The sequence below is a fragment of the Aquarana catesbeiana genome, linkage group LG03 (genome assembly GCF_042186555.1).
Source record: "Aquarana catesbeiana isolate 2022-GZ linkage group LG03, ASM4218655v1, whole genome shotgun sequence".
Taxonomy (NCBI): Eukaryota; Metazoa; Chordata; class Amphibia; order Anura; family Ranidae; genus Aquarana; species Aquarana catesbeiana.
Window position 1 is genome coordinate 598,725,200 of NC_133326.1, and position 20,756 is coordinate 598,745,955.

Here is a 20,756-nt window from a genome sequence, read left to right on the forward strand (position 1 = left end):
GCGTGACTGTGAGCGGCGCTGGAAAGAGCCGAATACACTCGACTATGTATCTCGGCTCACTGTGATTTCGGCGGCGCTCGTTCAGCTCCGCCGAGTCCCTCCAAACTCCGCGGCGCCATATTTAAAACTACTCGCCATGTGAATGTCGGCGGCTATCGCCGCCGATAGTTCACGATTAGCAGGGATCGGCGTATAACACGCACCCACGATTTCCCCCTGATTTTAAGGGGAAAAAAGTGCGTGTTATACGCCGATAAATACGGTAGTTACATTAGCTGATAGTTTCACACACCGAGCGGCTCTGGCAAGTCTCTCTGCTGCGTGTGAAACTCCTCCTCTCCCCTGCCAGTGCAAATCAATGCCGCCCATGAGTGTCAAATGGGGGCAGCTATTAGTGCACATCATTGCTGCCAGTGCCACCTATCAGTGCTGCCAATCAGTGCACCAAGTGCAGGAACAGGGAAATGAACTCCGCAGCCAGGCACATTGTTCATGGGGGGGGCCTTGTGGGGCACAACTGAAATCCATTGATGTTTATTAATGTCACACGCTGATCTTTTGTATAATAGATAATCACCACACTACTATTTACAATAAACCAGCGAACATTTACAACAGTCACAACAACAATAGACAAACACAATGTGCTTAAGCTAATAACACAAACAATTCTAATTTCTCACATCTTTATTAAAAACACCCATTAAACATTCTGGTGGAAGTAGTAAGTGAACCCATAGACTAATTACTTCAACGAAAGCTTGAGGTCAGTCATTTGCATATCTGTAGTCCAATTGATGAAATGAGTTTGGAGGTGTGGTTTAGAGCTACTTTGATTGATAAAAGGCACTTAAACATTTTAAGATTGATGTTCATAAGAAATAGTAGCTGATGTGAACCATGCCTCGCAAAAAAGAGCTCTATGAACACGTATGATCAAAAAAAAGTTGATCTGCATAAGGCTGGAAAGGGATACAAAGCAATTTACTGCAGAAAAACAGTTAATTCTAAGGGGTTCACATACTTGTTCTTGCCACTGTACAGATCCTACTTAGTAGGTGATGCCCCTGAATCACTTTATCAATTCTGGCTATTTATAAAATGTTGTGGCTCAAAAAAAAGTTTTGGAATTTGAATCGGGAAATGTTTGAGATGATCAGGTAGTATAAGCCAAACATAAGGGGGGGGGGGGGGGAATCTGGTATGTGGGTTAATACATGATAAAATATCTAAATTAACTTACCACTGGATACCATCCAATTTACACAATAGCGAGGAAACACAGTCTGTGGGTTGTCGCTATATGTCAACAAGTAATCAAAGCCATTCTAAAAGAAAAATTAGAAACAACTATTAGCAACACAAAAATGAATACTCTGAGTACTTCCCCACATTTACGGCTATGGGTATCCTTTACACAACACAGCAAAATCCCAGAACAAAAACATCCAACCCCAATGGGCTTTAAAAGGTATGACAACTGGATTATGGAGTATGCTCAAGGCCTTGCTACTAAAATGTGCCTATGAATGTTACCAGTTGTCATGTGGTTTAACAGTATACGTACTTATTTGAAATTAAATAATTTTTTACATAAATTATTACAATATTTTATTAATAAGTGAGGGTTGTGTTTTTTTTTTTTTTTTTTTGTTTCTTTTTTAATACGAAAAAAAAATACACAATAAAAAAGAAAAAACACAACAACTAAACGGGAGGGGGGGTTGTTTGGATTACCCAAAGTTTTTTTAATTTTGTTATTGTAAGTCTTTAACTGACTAAGTGCCAATATTTGCACAAAACGCGTCTACCTCTTTGTCCCCTGCTCCATCTGTTAACCACCTGTCACATGAAGCTTCAATAAAGAGGATTTTTGGAAGTGCAGCCATCCAGAGTCTTTGCTTTACGATACTTCCAAAAAACTGATGTCATATGCAGATCTATACATGAAATGATTAGTAAATACAATGAAACCACACACTGTATTTACTAAATTACACTTGCTGACTGTCATTTTAAACTGCTGTGCGATGCAAAGCAATTCCCAGCTGTCATTTGGGCAGCCAGTAATAGCGGCAGCAGGAGAAGTGCTCAACGCAAGATCTAAAACAAATTGCTGCGCTATACAATATTTACCTTTTAGATATCTTTACACCATTTGTTCTGTTGTGGTATTGCCAGGAGCCTTTTTTTGTTGCATATTTATTTACTCTAATAATTTTCTCTCACCTGCGAAATAATTTCTTCTATACACACACACACCTCAATGTAGAAGATGCATCCTAGAAACTTTGCTGGAAGCTTTCTTTAGGATGTAACCCTTATGCTTTAACTACCCAAATGGCTGAGGTAGATCTGAACTAAAAGTGAGGATCGTCTATATTCTAGGAACATTTAGAAATGTTAATTATGCCTACAAACATACCCCTGAAAAAAAAAAAAAAAAAAAAAAAAAAAAAAAAACACACCCTTTGTCTTGAATTCTTCCTGCAAAACAGCAATGTACTTCCAGGTATGTGAGTATACCTGTAGCCTGAAAGCTGTAGTATATCTGCAGTGTAAGATTTAAAGCAGCCTTAGACTGCTAGACTTAGAACATTTGCTGATGTCACTACAGTTCTGCTCAAAGTTTTCCTTTTGAAGAGGCTCTGACATGATGAAACAAAAACCGTCTCTACCAATATGACCACCTCAACACAGACACAGTGCAGAATAAGGCATGGCAAGCACTCAGATGCACAGAAAATACTGATAACTAGAGCTTTTCCCTCTGCTTTTGCACACTAATTTTTTAGCTTTTTACCTTAATGCATTCTCTGCATTAAGTTAAAATACCTTCAGGGTGCAGTCCCCCCCATCCCTTACACATACCTCGATCAATGGCTCTATCACTCCTCATTGACTCAAAGACAGCAGAGGTTTGTCAATCATAGCCAGTGAGGAGGGGAGCAGGGGCAGGGCCGAACCACGCTCTGTGTGTCAATGGGCACACAGAGCCTGCTCAGCAGTGAGCCCGCACGAGTGTCCTTATAGCAAGCCCCTTGCTATCGTGGACACTCAAAGGAGGGAAGGAGCCAGGAGCGCTGGTGAGGGACCTGAGAAGAGGAGGATTGGGGCTGCTCTGTGCAAAAGAGAGAAGTATGTTATATTTAAAATATATATATATATATATATATATATATATATATATATATATATATATATATATATATATATATATATATATATATATATATATATATTTTCATATATATATATATATTCAAGGATTTACAATCACTTTAAATTTATAACGTCCTACCACTCACAATTGATACGTCACTCAACCACCACTAGTGTATCTGATACTAAAGCCATACCTCATCAAATGTTGTATGAGGTCTGATCACCATCTCAGACTGGTAGTTATGCACTCGCACAAAGTCAGGAGATTCTGGTACCTCTGGGTGCTCCACTGCTCTGTAAGTCAAGAAAAAGAAAGCTCAAACACCATCAATGAAACAGCTCTCCAAATGTCTGCAGTGACTTTGGTTTGTGTTCCTGTACAGTTTATTTTGGGACTCAACAGTATAAAGTCAATCAGCCATCTGATTCATACTGGACCTGAAGTCCAGTATATACATTATTTGATAACACACATAATTGCAGAACTTCCTTTTAGCAACAGCTGCTCTACTGAATGCAGGAAAATACAATGAAATAAAAATATTAAAATGCGCATTAAATAAAAATACAGTGCATTGAAAAAGTATTCATACCCCTTGAAATTTTTTACGTAACAACCAAAAACGTAAATGTATTTTATTGGGATTTTATGTGATAGACCAACACAAAGTGGCACATAATAGTGAAGTGAAAGGAAAATGATAAAATGGTTTTCAAATTTGTTTACAAATAAATGTGAAAAGTATGGCGTGCATTTGTATTCAGCTCCCCTGAGTCAATACTTTGTAGAACCACCTTTCACTGCAATTACAGCTGCAAATCTTTTTGGAGATGTCTCTACCAGCTTTGCACATCTAGAGAGCAACATTTTTGCCCATTCTTCTATGCAAAGTAGCTCAAGCTCTGTCAGATTGGATGGAGAGCGTATGAACAGCAATTTTCAAGTCTTGCCACAGATTCTCAATTGGATTTAGGTCTGGACTTTTGACTAGGCCATTCTAACACATGAATATGCTTTGTTCTAAACCATTCCATTGTAGCTCTGGCTGTATGTTTAGGGTCTTTGTCCTGCTGGAAGGTGAACCTCCCTCCCAGTCTCAAGTCTTTTGCAGACTCTAACAGGGTTTCTTCTAAGATTGTCCTGTATTTGGCTCCATCCATCTTCCCATCAACTCTGACCAGCTTCCCTGTCCCTGCTGAAGAAAAGCATCCCCACAACATGATGCTGCCACCACCATGTTTCACGGTGGGAATGGTGTGCTCAGGGTGATGTGCAGTGTTAGTTTTCCGCCACACATAGCGTTTTGCTTTTAGGCCAAAAAGTTAAATTTTGGTCTCATCTGACCAGAGCACCTTCTTCCACATGTTTGCTGTGTCCCCCACATGGCTTCTCACAAACTGCAAAGGGGATTTCTTATCCCGTTATGGCTTTCTTTTGTCACTCTTCCATAAAGATAACACAAAGGAAAGATAAACTCTCCAAGTGGCACACTGAGTAAAACGCACATTGCTTTATTGAAAAAAATGTTCAATTAAATTGGCAAATCCAATCTCTTCACCAACACTTGTTAAAATAAAAAGACAACGTTTTCTTACTAACAGGAAGCAGCTGCACACTCACCCATCCAAACCACCACTCACTCACAGTAGAATCCAGTTAATGAGTCCCAGGAGACAGCGGGGGGGGGGGGGGGGGGGGGGGGTGTTTGCGGGAAGGGGCGTGACTCCCAAGGAGTCTATTTCAGGAAGTGGGTGCAAATACCTGTATTAGACAGGTATCTTCACCCCCCTTCCCCCTGAAAAGGTGCCAATTGTAGCACCGGGGGAGGAATCAGATGAGCTTCCACTTTTTTGTGGAACTCCGCTTTAAGTTATGACCATAGTGGTGGTGGTGGTGGGGGGGGGGGATGTTGGAGATAATCAGCCAGGTAAGCTTGGGTCCGCTGGTTAGTTCCACAATGAACTGGGAAGGTGCTCGTGCAAATGCAAGTCAATACTCCTCCTATGCATGAAGAACCTGCAAACTAAATCGCTCATCAGGTGCTGTGAGTGGATTTCTGAAGGTAAGCCCACAACTAAAAGATACGCTTGGGCAAGGTGGCTGCACAACAGAGGGCCAGTATAGACAAAATAGGGGGATCTCACCACCGTTATCTTCCATCTAGTCCATCCATCCAGTGATCTGCATCCAAATAGCTATTCAGTACCTCCAAGTGGTTCCTTCAAGTCCAATAGCAAGGTAAAAAACGTTGCAGATAAAATCACCAAACACTCACCATTAAGGCTGACCCGCTAGCTGCTTGCCCGCCAGAAGCATCACCTGTGGGATGTTAACACACTGACATGTTTCGTCAGCCTATCGCTAACTTCCTTTCGCACTGAGGAAGTTAGTGATAGAAAGTTAGCGATAACATGTCAGTGTGTTAACATCACGCAGGTGATGCTTCTGGCTGGCAAGCAGCTAGATTTTAGTTAGGGGTATCAGGGTAAAGGGGGCTGAATACAAACGCACGCCACACTTTTCAGATATTTGTAAAAAATTTTGAAAACCATTTAATCATTTTCCTTCCATTTTACAATTATGTGCCACTTTGAGTTGGTCTATCACATAAAAGCCCAATAAAATACATTCACTTCTTTGGTTGTAACATGGCAAAATTTGGAAAATTTCAAGGGGTATGAATATTTTTTCAAGGCACTGTATGTACGCTTCTTTACCTGCCAATAACTTGAAATTAGGTTAAATCGACCTATTTCCACATCTCTGCAATACTACAGCCTGTGAAGACGACAACACCCCCTTCTGGTTCAGCTTTACATCTTCCAATGAAACCTCTCTGACCTTTAAACTGGACACTGCATCACCACCTTTGTCCAACGATAAAGTGACCCAAGAAGTTGTAAAGCTGAACCAGGAAGATACATCTAGCTGTGCAGTGTGGCATAGGTGTGGAAACCACAAGACTGGCTGAGCAAAATTACATTTTGCAGGCAACAGTACATATATTTTATTTGAGCTGTGTATTTAGAGGTTTGTCTGGAGTTCTACTTTATATCATAATGCTGCAGGATTATTCATGGAAAATTTTCTGTGCCTCTTAAAATAAAATTTATTTAAAAGTGGAGTTCCACCCACATTTCCATGTTTGCACTATCCACTTCATAGCGGCAAGTTAAAACCACATTGGACATTTCTTTTTGGCTTGATTTACCTTGTTTCCATGGGGTAATCAGTTTTCTTCCTGTTTAGCACCGCGGCAGCAAGTAAGGGTTTCCCTTACTAGCAATGCCAGGACCTGCATCCGAAGCCGATGGGACAGATCAGCTTGAGGTGCCGGCATCGCGGGGACCCTGGACAGGCAAGTGTCCTTATATTAAAAAAGTCAGCAGCTACAGCATTTGTAGCTGCTGACTTTTTTTTGTCCCCCAGGCTGGAACCCCGCTTTAATGCGAGTATAATTCAAGCTTGATCAAGGTTTTTTGCCTTCATGCATTCTATGCACAACTGTGAAAACACTTCTGTGTGCAGCAACCTCCCCAAATACCTACCTGAGTCCCATCTTAATCCAGCAATCTGCATGAGAGCACCAGCTCTCCTGGGTCTCTTCCTCCTCATTGTCTGAGAGCAGTAGGAGCCATTGACTCCAGCTACTGTCAATCACCTATGAGTAAGCACTTGGTGTAAGTGCGAAACGCATCAGCTATTTTTGTACCACCTCACACTCGTGTTTTGTGTACTCCATGATCCTGTATTTTGAATAAAAGATGGATATATCCATTCCGGTGTGCAGCTGTCCAGGTCTTCTTGTCCTCTTCTACTTGCACCAGCATTTAGCCAGCACCTGGGGCTCTTCTCTTCCTGGAGGTAATGAGACACTAGTACTCTGGTTTAAGCCCCTCTTTAAGTGGAGGATCCCACATCACTGTCAATCACAGCCAGTGAGTGGGGGCAGGGCCGAGCAACACTCCATGTGTGAATGGACAAAGAGCAGTGGCTCGGGGGCGAGCCTGCGTGGGTGCCCTCATTGCAAGCTGCTTGCTCTGAGGGCTCTCAGCAGGAGGGAGGGTACAGGAGCACCAGCAAATAACGCGAGAAGAGGAGGATCTGGGCTTTTTTAAATAACAAACAAGATCTTCCTTTAATAGCACTTTGAAGGAAAAAAAAGAAGCCAAATGAGCTCAGCCTCCAGCACTACTGTGCATGTGTGTACCTTTTCTAAGTCTCATTCAGATCCTTAAGACTGGGCTCTACAAAACTGACAAGTGCAGCCTGACATGGGGGATTAAAAGGAACTTCCTTTATTGTACAACTAATTTTACTAGAGTTTTCATAAATTCATCGTTTTACTTTTAAGTTCCAGATCTTCTGCAAACCACTTTATATCCTCAGTTAAGAGTATTTTCTATTTGTGGTTATCTTCAGAACATTAAAAATGGCTGCACACACAACTCTAGCAGCATAAAAAACAAACTAAAAAAGAAAAAAAGTGGACATTATTAAGCTAAACTGCAAGCCACATAAACTGAGCCATCACAAGAAAAGACACTACAAAGTATATATTACGAGAGACCAACACCATGAGGTTACTCTCCTGATCCACGTGATACTTCCTGATGTACACATAGTCCCGAGAGTACATTGGATACTGCATGGAAAAAGAGTAAAGAAAACAATATGCAATATGAATTTTAATATTTTTGACAATGACTCTAAAATTCAGGGCAATGGGCCAAGCTAAACAATTTGGTTAAAAAGGTGTAGAATGGCTTTAATAATCCAAACTTTCCTTAGCAAAAACCTTTAAAAACAAATTATTTCAGCACACTAAAAACTGTGTGGAGGCTACAGCAGTGAGATTGCTGCTTGTTTGAGGCTTCTAGGAATAAAGCAGTTGTAAATCTTATTGGACATTTAACCACTTCAGCCCCAGAAGGTTTTACCCCCTTAATAACAAGGCCATTTTTTGTGATACGGCACTGCGTTACTTTAACGGACAATTGCGTGGTCGTGCGATGCTGTACCCAAATAAAATTGATGTCCTTTTTCTCCCACAAATACAGCTTTCTTTTGGTGGAATTTGATCACCTCCACTGTAAAAATCTAAATTTCTTCATCAATTTAGGCCAATGTGTATTCTGCTACATATTTCTGGTAAAGAAAAAAATCCCAATAAGCGTATATTGATTGGTTTGCGCAAAAGTTATAGCATCTACAAAAAAAAAAAAAAAAAAAAAAAAAAAAAAAGGGGAATTTATGGCATTTTTACTTAGTTTTTACTTGTAATGACGGTGATCAGTGATTTTTAGCGGGACTGCGACATTGCGGCAGACAGATCGGACACCTATCTGACAAGTGACACATTTTTGGGAACCAGTGACATTATTACAGTGATCAGTTCTAAAAATATGCACCGACACTGTATAAATGACACTGGCAGGGAAGGGGTTAACATCAGGGGTGATTAAAGAGTTAAGTGTATTCCCCAATTGTGCTTTCTTACTGCATAAACATTGATCCGTGTTCCTGATTAGCAGAAACACTAGAACAGTGTCAATGCCTGACAGCACGATGTAAACAAGCAGTCCGCCGTTCTGCTGCTGTGGGGAGCCGGCGGACGTCACGTCCGCTAATTGGCTCCCCCTGTGGCCAATCAGCCAAAGGTGGTGGCTCTGGCTGGGCGCGCGCCTGCCCCAGTGGCGATTGACAAAATATTTTGCACAATAGAGCCATCTTGCTGCAGCATATTTATGGAAGGTGGTTGGGAAGTGGTTAACAACCAGGGACATTAAATACAGCTTCTGTTAGTAGTATCTACAATGCAATATCTTAAATAAACATGCATGGACTGTATTTACGACCAACAAACCAGTACTTACTGGGAAATGAGTGACCCAGTGAACAACTTCTGATCCAGAGACCACATCTCTCTCAATCACTTCCAGTTTAATCACCAATGCATCCCACTTTTTGCGGTACTCTGTATCTAACTGTGGGCAAGATGAAGACAAATCAGCAACAAAGCAACATGAACTCTGCAATGCAACATACAAATGGAGGAGATTCATACCTGCACATTAAAGAACTGGCGAGGTGTCACATCTTTATACGAGCCAAATACTGTTGAGAAACAAAACAGTCACATTGAGCTACAAACTTTTACACAGCCTCTATCACAATAAAATGGGGGATTAAACAGTGGAGGTGTTGAAGGTAGCGGCCAATCAAAAAATGACAGGATTTGTTTCTAGAACAATTTATAGTCAAACTTTGTTACCCCAAATCAATTACTGGATCAAAAATCATTGCCTATCAGGATTGATTAGTGCTTAGGTTTACTAGACTGATCACACAGGTCTCTGGGGGCAGGCCCCTTCTAGTGCTGGAAGCAGGGAGAAGCATCACTTGAACAGTACTGTTTGGCTTGGATGGGCGATTATGGACCCTTTAAAGTAATTGCCTTTGTTCGATGACTGGAATCACGGAGCAGTCACCTAGATCATCCGAGACACTGAATGGTGTTGGGGGAGGGTGAGGTAATCACAGGTAAAATTCTTGCTTTCATTTAGGGACAAACCTTCCCATCCGTCAGTTAAAGTGATAGTAAACTCTCAGTTTTTTTTTCTCATTTAAAAAGAACAAACATGTCATACTTACCTGCACTGTGCATTGGTTTTGCACAGAGCATTCCAGATCCTCCCTCTTCTTGTCCCTCACTGGCGCTTCTGGCTCCTTCCCCACAGTGAACAGCTTGCTATGGGGGTAGCCGAGCTGCTGCTGTGGGTCCATTCAGACATGGAGCTGTGGCTTGGCCCCGCCCGCTCTCTCTCTTTATTGGCTCACTCACTTTGACAGCAGCGGGAGCCAATGCTCAGGTAAGTATTGGGGGGCAGAGGGGGCACTGCTGCGCACACAGAATGCATCAAGATAGAAAAAAAAAAAAAAAATCTTCTGACTTTATAGCCACGTTAAATGAAAGTGGTTGTAAATCCCAGAAATGAAATATTAACAAAGTGTAATCCTCTATAGTGTGTACCTGTCTCAATCCAGAGCACTATGTGTAATTTCTGTCTGCTGCTTTGTTCCTCTGCTATCAGCATGAATTACTTCTTACAAGTTTTCCTGACACCAGGAGAAAAAATGGTGACAGGGGAGGGACATCCAGCAGATTGACAGCCTCAGCTCGGTTCCTGTGAGCTGTGTGGAGGGAGGGGGGGGTGCGCTCTCCAATCAGCTCTCAGAGCTCTACTCACTGAGCTTTGCAGAGGGACATTGTAGCTCAAGACCCTTTTTTCTGAACACTCTCACAAGCTTTATACATTCTGGACATTATGGATGTAGAGGCCAGAGGACTGCAGATAAACAGATACAACTTACGTAGAAGGATTTGTTTCATCTCTGTATCTATCACCTGGGTATATGGAAGGGTTTACAACCACTTTAAAGTAAGCCTGCTGTTGCTGACCACCTCCTGCAAATGCTAGATGACTGGCTGTTAAGTTGACCCACAGCATTCCCTGTCCCGAGTCAGTGATTCAAAGTACTGAAGCCAGGAGGTCAGAATGGGAGTCATACTATTAGCACTTTGGAATAGGAGGGAGTCAGCACTGGAAGCCCCCCGTGTTGACCTCAATGCACAGTTGTAAACTTTCATTTGGTGACACAATCTGGCATATTTCAAACACAATTTTATACAGGATACACATACAAATATACAGACTTTTGATGGTAGGTTGTCATGATCTGTTTGATCATTTTGGTGATCAAAGTTTTGCTAAAATCAGTTGAAATTGACAAAAAAAAAAGTCATGTGTATGGCAAGAATGGTAAATCTAAGGGATTATACAATCAGATTTTGTATGATCAGCTTTACTTTTATAGACAAACTGAAAAAAAAAAAAAAAATTTATATATATATACACACACACACACACATACATATATATATATATATATATATATATATATATATATATATATATATATATATATATATATATATATATATATATATATACACACACACACACGTCACAAATGAAAAAGAAAAAAAAGCCACAATCTTCACACTCCTCCAGAAAGGATTTTTCAAAAGCAGATGATGCACAAAGAAATTAAGTATTCTAAATTGAATTTATAAATATATTCCTTTTCAGTGTTAGCAGAACTCAAGCTATTTCCTGCTGCTTTTATTGTGTCTCAAGTTCTACCACATCCTGGGAGGGACTAATAAACCACCCACATATCTACAGAGTAGACAGAAGACTAACTGACATTTTCTTTTCAATAAGGCAGTGTGATGTGCCAACAAGATTTCTCCTAACAAGGGTCGAGGTGAGAAGTTCACATCATCTGATGTTACGGGTTAATGTACTGTGCACATTGTCACTGCACTCCCGTGTCACTTTAATACGCCATAGAAAAAACTGATCTTTAACATTATTGATACATACAATGAGAAATAAATAATAAGTAAATCTTAAAAGAGAAAGTTCACCTTTTCAGAGAAAAAAAAAAAAAAAAAAAAATAGAAAAGGTGAACACCATACACCAGTGATGGCGAACCTTGGCACCCCAGATGTTTTAGAACTACATTTCCCATGATGCTAATGCACTCTGCAGTGTAGTTGAGCATCATGGAAAATGTAGTTCCAAAACATCTGGGGTGCCAAGGTTCGCCATCACTGCCCTACACCCTCCCTTCTGCACTTACCACCATAAATGATTACTGTTCAATCATTCAAGTGCAGCTGGGGCCATTGGGGTGGGGGGGTGTTAGTTCTCCTTTGCATTATTTGTGAAGAGGTAAACTTACACTTAAAGCCCAACAATTTAATCACCAACCCTTACTCTGTGTCCCCACTGCTGCGATCCAAAGTTATCTGCATTAAATCAGACCTTCATGACATCATGGTAGCGTATGAACTGTCTTGTGATCATAGTTGGGAAAAAGTCATTAAGTCATCTTGTATGTTCTGGCTGATGTGGGGCCTCTCTGCCATAGTATGACTTCCAAGGGCCCTCAGGAGCAACGCTCCTGTCTGGACCGCCGGACTGTCAGTGTAAAGTCTTGCCTATTTGGCGGTGTGCAGAGACGCAGTGTGTAAATATGTCACCATCTTCACAGCATAAGAAAACAGTGATCACCCTGAGAGGGGAGAGTTGTAGGAACAGTGACCACTGTGGAGGAGGTCGTAAGCAGCAATCACTGCTGCTGATTGATGGGAGATCGCTGTCTAAAGCCTTCATCTGGTGTCTGCTCTGTGGGATTAAAAGCTGCAGGAGGCTTTGAAAAAGATCAGAATGAATTGTCAGCTTGCTGTAGTGCTGTTTATCTCTTCTCTTTATCTTAAGTGCCACATCTCTGCTCCACAGTCATTGGTTGCTGCCCCTTATTTTATTAAGGTTCACACGGATGGGCATATTTTATGTTAAAATGTGCACATCAGCGTCCCCCTTATTTTAAGGGGCACTCTGATGGGCACAACAAAATGTGTCCATCAGAGTGCTTCTTAAGATAAAATGTACCCATTAGCATGCCCCTTAACATAAAATATACCCATCAGTGTGCCTCCACTAACATAATGTGCCCAGAGTGCCCCTTAACATAAATAAGGGGCACGCTGATGGGCACATTTTATGTTAAGGGGACACCTGATGTAAGGGGGCCTTCTAATGAAGAAACCTGGTGTAAGTAGGCAATCTCAAGGGAATACCTGATGTTAGGGGGTACCCTAACAGTGGCAACCAATTTATGAGGGCACCCAATGTAATGAATTACTCTGGTAGGGACACCTGATGTAAGGGGGAACATTATTGGGGACATTTACAGAGAATTACCAGAGTGCGTGGAGGAAGCGGTAAGAAAAGCGCCAGAGCGTGGCGTTGCCAAAAAGAGGAAAGTAGACTTGTACAATCTTTCATGGCACAGACTTGTGATGCAGACCTCAGTCAGAAGAAAAATTTTAGTGACGGACCTCCTTAAATTTTAATTCACTACCCCGGTTTACAATGACTTCATTAACTAACCTATTAGCAAAGAACATGCTAGTCTGGTAGCATTCGTGAGCTGCTAGGTGTCATTTAAAAGGTAATGGTCATTACTGGACAGAATGTATTAGTATGCAGACCACTCACTGCATCACTTGACAGCCAAGAATTTATAACTTTAAAGCGGGGTTCCACCCAAATTTTGAACATTATCTCTATGCATTCTCTTCCTTGCCTAGATGCTGACATGCTGTGTAAAAAATTTAAATCGCCGTAATTACCTTTTTTTTTCCCTAATCTTCTTAGCACTTCCTGGTTTTCCTCCATGGGAGTAGGCGTGTTTCTAGCCTCTCCCAGACCTCCCACAGTCCCCTGGGAGCTAGTCACAGGCTTCCCAGCATGCATTGTGCAACAGCGTCATCACAACATCTCAGTGAATGCTGGGAGCACAGCATTCACCGCATCCAGGAAATACATGCTTGTGGGCTTCAAATGCCCACAATGAAGATGGAAACCGCCTTCAGTGAATTTTATAAGTTATTCTTTACAACGAAATCGGACACAGGCGGACTTATTACACAGAACATGTGAGTAGATAATCATGAGAAGAAAAGTTTGTGAATGAACTCCAAAAAAAAAAAATAAAACGATAGATAGGTGGACCCCCGCTTTAAATGAAGGTAAAATTGTGGCTTTAGAAAAAGCTGCTTTATGATGAATTCTAGGTATGGATATTTCATATAAATTTACATTGGTCTAGCTTGGACCAATGTACTCTACTCCAGTGATCTCCACTTACTTCCATGTCCTGTGTTGAGCAGCTGCCTGGCTGCATTCTGAACTCAGGTCAGCTGCTCGGCATGGGTGTCATTCGAAAAAATGCAGTGACCGGTTTATCACTGCAAGCTCCTGCACAGAGGCCAAGTTTCACACCAGATCAATTAAAGGAGAAGTACAGCCAAAGCTTGTTTGGCTGTACTTCTGCTGTGGATCACAGGAGTGCAGTTTGTTCTGCACTCCTGTGACCCATTTTCAACAGACAGTGGGCTGGAGCTAGCTGTTGGCTGGCGTCACCGAGTCGATCCAGCCTGGGGCAAGATTGCAACAATAAAGTCAGGATCCACCCACAACTGTGGACTGGCACCTGGCTCAGGCTCTCAGCGAGCTGCTGAGAGCCTGAGCCCACCCCCTTCACAGCCCAGCACGGGAGGATAGATCAGATTGAGCAATCATCTGTGTTTGATCGCTCAGTTCTCAGTCTTAGAGCCCTCAGGGGACAGGTGCAGCACAGGACCGATGCAGCATCCACCAAGGTATGATTTTGAAAAAGAAGCAAAAAACCTGAACTTCTCTTTTAACGTTTTAATTGAAAACAAACAAAGCACACCAAGAGTACAGGTCTCTTGTATTTAGATCATTTGCTTATCCTTAAATGCTCAGCCTTAATACAATAATCGATCTTAGTAATATTAAATTAACAAGCTAACTTTAAGTATGAAAGTTACAGCAGTTTTAAGTGCATGTCCAGCCAAACTTTGTCTTAAAAACGTTGGATAGAAATGGGAAGAGCTGGAACCCTGGCTGATTTCTCTGCCATTCAAGACTCCATTAGAGAGATTCACCCTCACGTCCTGTACTGCTGGCAAGGTTTTTAACAGACAGGAAGTAAGGGGGGGGCTCTCAGCAACACAGACAAAAATAAGCAGATGTAGCCGATTTCCTCCCACTTCCAGTCAAGTGAGACATGTTAACAGAACAGGAAGGTAAATCTCTCTAGGAGTCAACATACATGTTACTATCTGGCAGTACAATCAATGTAATATAAGGGCCAACCTAAACCATCCAATCAACTTGTATCCAATCAGGCGGCCCTTGCCAAACAAATATTTGTCGGTAGAGCTAAAGAAGATTGTACAATCAGACTGTAAAGTAAATTTTGGCCTGACATACACTTTAAATCCTTTACAGCAAGCACTTGTAAGGTTAAAGCTGCTCCTGGTAGAAAGATTAACGTTTTCCAGGATAATGTCTGGACTGCATAATTGATAAGCCAATAAGTAGATCTTACCTCTGTACTGATACAGATGGGTCCCTTCTATTGGTCTGCGCCACAGCCTGAAGTCTTTTTTATCCATGACAAGTTCCCATCCTTCATCGTCCTCACACTTTGAACTGTAACAGTGAGCTTTGTGCGCTGCAAACTGTGCCTTCTTCATCTCTTCAGCGGGCCTGCAAAGACACAAAGACTTTATATGAATCAAAGCAGGAGGGCCTGAGACATCCCGTTCATCTTAGGCGGTCATTCTCCCCTGCCCTTGGCTGAAGGGTGCGGCATGATCCTTAATCATTCATTATATAAAATTATCAGCACTATCCAAACATGCCATATTTAGTCTGCCACACAAAGCATACTGTTACATAATGTACAGTTTTTTTATTCATAGGAGGCAAAGAGGTTGGCACTACATAGGACATAACTAAATCCCTGTCTGTAAGACATTTATATATTCACTCTGCCTATATATATATATATATATCCCCTCTAATGTTAAAAAAAAAAAAAACCTGGCTGATCCGGCCACTTCCTCTATCCCTCTCGCTGCGCTGACCACGATAGACCGGTCTGCCGAGCCCTGACCACTGTGGTCAGCATACGTCCCTCCATCAGCCCCTCTATTATAGTTAGGCATACCACACTGTATAAGTCTTTTATTCAAACGAGGGATGTAAATATCTTTTTTAGAGCGATCTTTAGGCCGGTCACGTGACTCTCAGGCAGTCTCCAGAGCTACTGCAGGAGGGGCTGAGTGGTCATGTGACCTCCCCGGCTGATGTCAGAGGGAGATCTCGCCCCCCCCACCTGGAAGTAGCCATGTATTGGAGGTGTACAGTGGTCTCATGACCGGTCTGAAGATCGCTCTAAAAAGGTATTTACATGCCTTGTTTTGATAAAAGACTTAGGGCTCTTTCACACGGGGCGGATCAGTGATGATCCACCCCGTGAACACCCGCTTGCTCAGCGGGGATCGCTCCGCCAATCCCCGCTGAACAGGAAGATGACAGGTCCGTCGCGGACCTGTCAGAGCGCCGCTCTCCCCTATGGGGGATCGGATGATGACGGACCGTAGTGTCCGTCGTCACCCGATCCGAAAACGGGTGGAAAAGTAGGGTTTTCCTCCGTTACCCTTTTCGGATCGGAGCGGGTCGGATGTCAGCGGACATGTCACCGCTGACATCCGATGCTCCATAGGGATACATGTATGTCTGTTTTTCATCCCAAAAACGGAAGGATGAAAAACGGACATACAGACTCCCTGTGTGAAAGAGCCCTTACAGTGTGGTATACCCAATTATACTAGAGGGGCTGCCAGTGATTTATACTTTTGGGTTCACAAACTTCAGAGTGCTCAAAAGCACCATTGTAGTTCATTGAGAGATACAAACTGACAGCCACAAACGCTGTCGGACCTTGTAGTTTTCCAATTCACAGAACACTGAGAATGGATGACGTGGCTGGACGTGCAGAGCCCCGCAGGGCCAGGTTTGTTTCAGATTGTGACAGCTAGTGCGGGGTGAAGATCTCACGCTAGCTGTCAGAACTGGGGATCGGAGGGCCAGTGCATCTGTAACATGTTACACAAGGTGAATTTATCCTTTAACTTAACATGCCCTTTCCCTTCCACAATGATAAAAGCACATGAGTGGCTTAACCCCTTCATGCCTAAGGGTAAAACAAATCTTAATGCCAAAGCACAATTTTGCAACTTTGACGTATGTGTATGTTATTTGTGCCCGTAGTACAACCCAGAAGCAGTAGGGCGCTTTTTTTTTTGTCCTCCCTAAAGCACAATGACGCCAATTTAAAAAAAAAAAAAAAAAAATCCTGCCCAAAATATACTGACTCTGATCTTTGACCCTTACTTTACCCAAACACTAACCCTGGCACTGACCTAGATCAAACCTTGATCTTGGTATTTTTTCTTTATTTTGTAATATTCATTATTTAATTTTTTTCACACACACTTTTTTTCTTCTCTGCAAGGAAAGAGAAAGGTACATTGTATCTTTTCTCTCCGTTCACAGAGACGGGCTTCACAGTGACTGAACACTCTGGTAGCCAATCAGAGGCTACCACAGCGATCAGGTGACTTGAAAGTGTGAGTTCCAGGTCCTGATCGTTAGTACGGGGCCCAGGGCTCTCGGTGAAAACCCCGGTCTCTGTTCTGGGAGCACGCTGTGCAGCACACTCCCATCACATAGGGAGATACGCACATATGCGGCCCCACAGAAAAAAGCCCAGTGCAGTGGGGCTCCATATATGTGTTACATCAGCAGGAAGGAGTTAAACAGCTTGTACCCAACCTGGCCCTAGATTTTCTCTCTGTGCAGATAACAGACAAATTTTAAAGCGTCGCCTATGGAGATTTTTAGGTACTGAAGTTTGGCACCATTCCATGAGTGTGCACAATTTGAAAGCGTGACATGTTGGGTATCTATTTACTCGGCGTAACAACCTTTCACATTATACAAGAAAAAAAATTGGGATAAATTTACTGTTTTGATATATTTTAACTCATGAAAAGCATTTGAAAAATCGTTGCGCAAATACCTTGCGACATAAAAAGTTGCAAGGACCGCCATTTTATTCCCTAGGGTGTCTAATGGAAAACAATGTTTGGGGGTTCTGAGTAATTTTCTAGCAAAAAAAAAAAAAAAAAAAAAAAAGATGATTTTTACATGTAGGAGAGGAGTGCCAAAATAGGCCGGGTATGGAAGTGGTTAAAGCAGAACTAAAGTTTAAGGCTGGGTTCACACTATTTTGCGAATTGGATGTGGGTTTCACCGCATCCAATTTGCATGTCAGTAGATTGTGACTGTCTCTCTATGGAGCTGATTCACACATCTCCGGAGTAGTTCCGGTGCGAATTGCACAGGGGTCCTGTGCGTCTTCTGTTCTGTTTCAGGTCCGAATTCAGACAAAAATTTGTGCTGAAGTCGGACCTGAAACGGTGAACAGGAATGCACCGCACCCCTGCTGTGAGCCGCTCCGTGCTGCGGTGTGAACCCAGCTTAAATGTTAAAGACTGTGAGTAGGCAGGCCCTTTATTCTGCAATAAAATAAACCAACCTACTTCCCACTTGGAGTCTTCACAAGCACAGCTCAGTTTACATTCTGGGACAGATCCTGTGTGCAGGGATAACTGATCTCCCGGGCATGCACAGGAGTGATATCATCCCTTACCAGTCAGTGGAAGCCGCCACAGCCCAGCAACCTGGAAGAAGCTGGCAATGAACATCAGACCAATTGAGGAAAGGTAAGTATTGTGGACTTAAGTTCTGCTATAAGGGCTCATTCACGCTCACCAGCACAAAAACAGAAACAATCCACTCCGTCTGTTCTTTACACATAGGGGGTTGTTTCCTGCATTCTCAATGGATAAGCCACTATTTACCTTTTTTTATTCAAGTTTATTGATATGTCACAATGTGAAATTTCATTAACCCTTCTGCTGTGATTCATAGTAATGCACAGACAGATGGAGAGTCCCAGTGCTGTGTGGAAGTACCATCTACCATCCTCACCGAAAGAAAATCCCAAATTGTGGGTTGTCCCCAGCGACCTTCCAATGGGGGCACTAGTTCTGGTGACAACCAGCGATTCCTCCACTTTGCAGGAATTTCCTGCATAGACAATGGACTCTGATTGGGGGGGTGTGCAAGCTGCATGGATTGACTTATTTGGGGGTTGGAGGGGTGCAGGCTGCATGGAGGATGGACTCCGATGGGGGGGGTGGAAGCTGCATGGACAATGGACTCCGATGGGGGGGGGGTGCAGGCTGCATGGACGATGGGCTCCGATTGAGGGGGGGAGCAGGCTGCATGGACGATGGGCTCCGATGGGGGGAGGGGGTGCAGGCTGCATGGACGATGGGCTCCGATGGGGGGAGGGGGTGCAGGCTGCATGGACGATGGGCTCCGATGGGGGGAGGGGGTGCAGGCTGCATGGACGATGGGCTCCGATGGGGGGAGGGGGTGCAGGCTGCATGGACGATGGGCTCCGATGGGGGGAGGGGGTGCAGGCTGCATGGACGATGAGCTCCGATGGGGGGAGGGGGTGCAGGCTGCATGGACGATGGGCTCCGATGGGGGGAGGGGGTGCAGGCTGCATGGACGATGGGCTCCGATTGGGGGGGGGTGCAGGCTGCATGGAGACTGGGCTCCAATGGGGTGGGGGGTGCAGGCTGCATTGAGGCTGGACTCCGATTTGGGGGGGGGGGGGGGTGCAAGCTGCATGGAGACTGTACCCTGATTGAGGGGGGGCTGGAAGCTGCATGAACTCTGATTGGGGGGCGTGCAAGCTGCATGGATGATGGGCTCCGATGGGGGGAGGGGGTGCAGGCTGCATGGACGATGGGTTCCGATTGGGGGGATGCAGGCTGCATGGAGACTGGGCTCCAATGGGGGGGGGGGGGGTGCAGGCTGCATTGAGGCTGGACCCTGATTGGGGGGGGGGGGAGCTGGAAGCTGCATGAACTCTGATTGGGGGGGCGTGCAGGCTGCATGGAGGATAGACTCTTATGGGGGGAGGGGTGTGCAGGCTGCATGGAGGATAGACTTATGGGGGGGGGGGCAGGCTGCAGCATGGAGGATGGACTCTTATTGGGGGAGGGGGGTGCAGGCTGCATAGAGCAATGGTCCCCAATCTGCGGCCTAAGGTGGGGGGGAATGTGGCCCTTTACTTTTAACTGGCCCTTGAGGAACTATTTCATCCACTGACACCAACGAAGGGGCAGACTTCCTCCAATGACAGGACACGGTTTATTTCACTGACACCAATGATGTGCCATTATTTACCCCCCACTGATGTTGGGCCATTTTCTGCCCCTGATGGGCACAGTCCTGCCCCTATAGTCTGGTATTGCCCCTGTCATAGAGGATGCATAGTCCTCAGGTCCAGGCAGACACACTGCCCTCTAGTGTACACACACAGGTCATGCTGGGAGTTGCAGTCCTCCAGAGCTCACCTCAGGATCTCCTCCTCTCTCACTCGCTCTTCTTCCCATAGGAAGGCCCCAGTAAATGCGGCCAGCAGCCTCCCTGTCCTCCCCGGCCTGTTCCTGTAGAAGACACCCCGGAGGAGGCTCCTGCTCTCCCTCTGCTGGCCGCTCCCATAGTGACACACCGGAGGCCGGCAGGAGCGCAGACACCCGGCCAGACCCGCCGACACACCGCGTACCACCCGCTGCCACATCCCGGAGCCACAGCAACCAGCCTGCAGCACGCCTGCGACAGCGAGGCCCGAGACACGCCCACCGCCTCTAGAGACTGGGCGAGGGCGCCGCAGCGGGAGCGCCGATTGGTGGACTGTCGTGCCTGTCAGGGAATCAACTTCCAGGCTTGAAGCGCGGCCCTGTTCAAGGGCAACTGCGATGGAGCGGATAACGTGACCCGGCCATGTGACGGGCAGGCTGCTCATCGGACACGGATCGGTTCATCGTTGTCCTCCTCTGTGCCATTCACAGTGCTAAAGTGTCCATGGCAACCAATCAGAACCCTTCTTTTATTGTCTGACAATGACATCTAATATAATAAAGGGAACTAT

At 44.1% G+C, this 20,756-nt stretch overlaps 1 protein-coding gene across 1 annotated transcript in view; it reads right to left on the reverse strand.

Moving 5' to 3' along the window:
- Positions 1-20,508, reverse strand: part of STARD7 (StAR related lipid transfer domain containing 7) — a 32,761-nt gene extending 12,253 nt beyond the window's left edge. Inside the window, exons 1-8 of the mRNA XM_073622058.1 lie at positions 20,179-20,508; positions 15,222-15,382; positions 9,234-9,283; positions 9,043-9,153; positions 7,730-7,811; positions 6,879-6,881; positions 3,360-3,457; positions 1,244-1,328 (exon numbers count right to left, since the gene is read on the reverse strand). Of these exons, the coding sequence (XP_073478159.1) occupies positions 1,244-1,328; positions 3,360-3,457; positions 6,879-6,881; positions 7,730-7,811; positions 9,043-9,153; positions 9,234-9,283; positions 15,222-15,382; positions 20,179-20,405 (817 nt within the window). The 5' untranslated portion in view covers positions 20,406-20,508. The remainder of the gene's footprint in view (positions 1-1,243; positions 1,329-3,359; positions 3,458-6,878; positions 6,882-7,729; positions 7,812-9,042; positions 9,154-9,233; positions 9,284-15,221; positions 15,383-20,178) is intronic.
- Between the last annotated feature and the right edge of the window lie 248 nt (positions 20,509-20,756).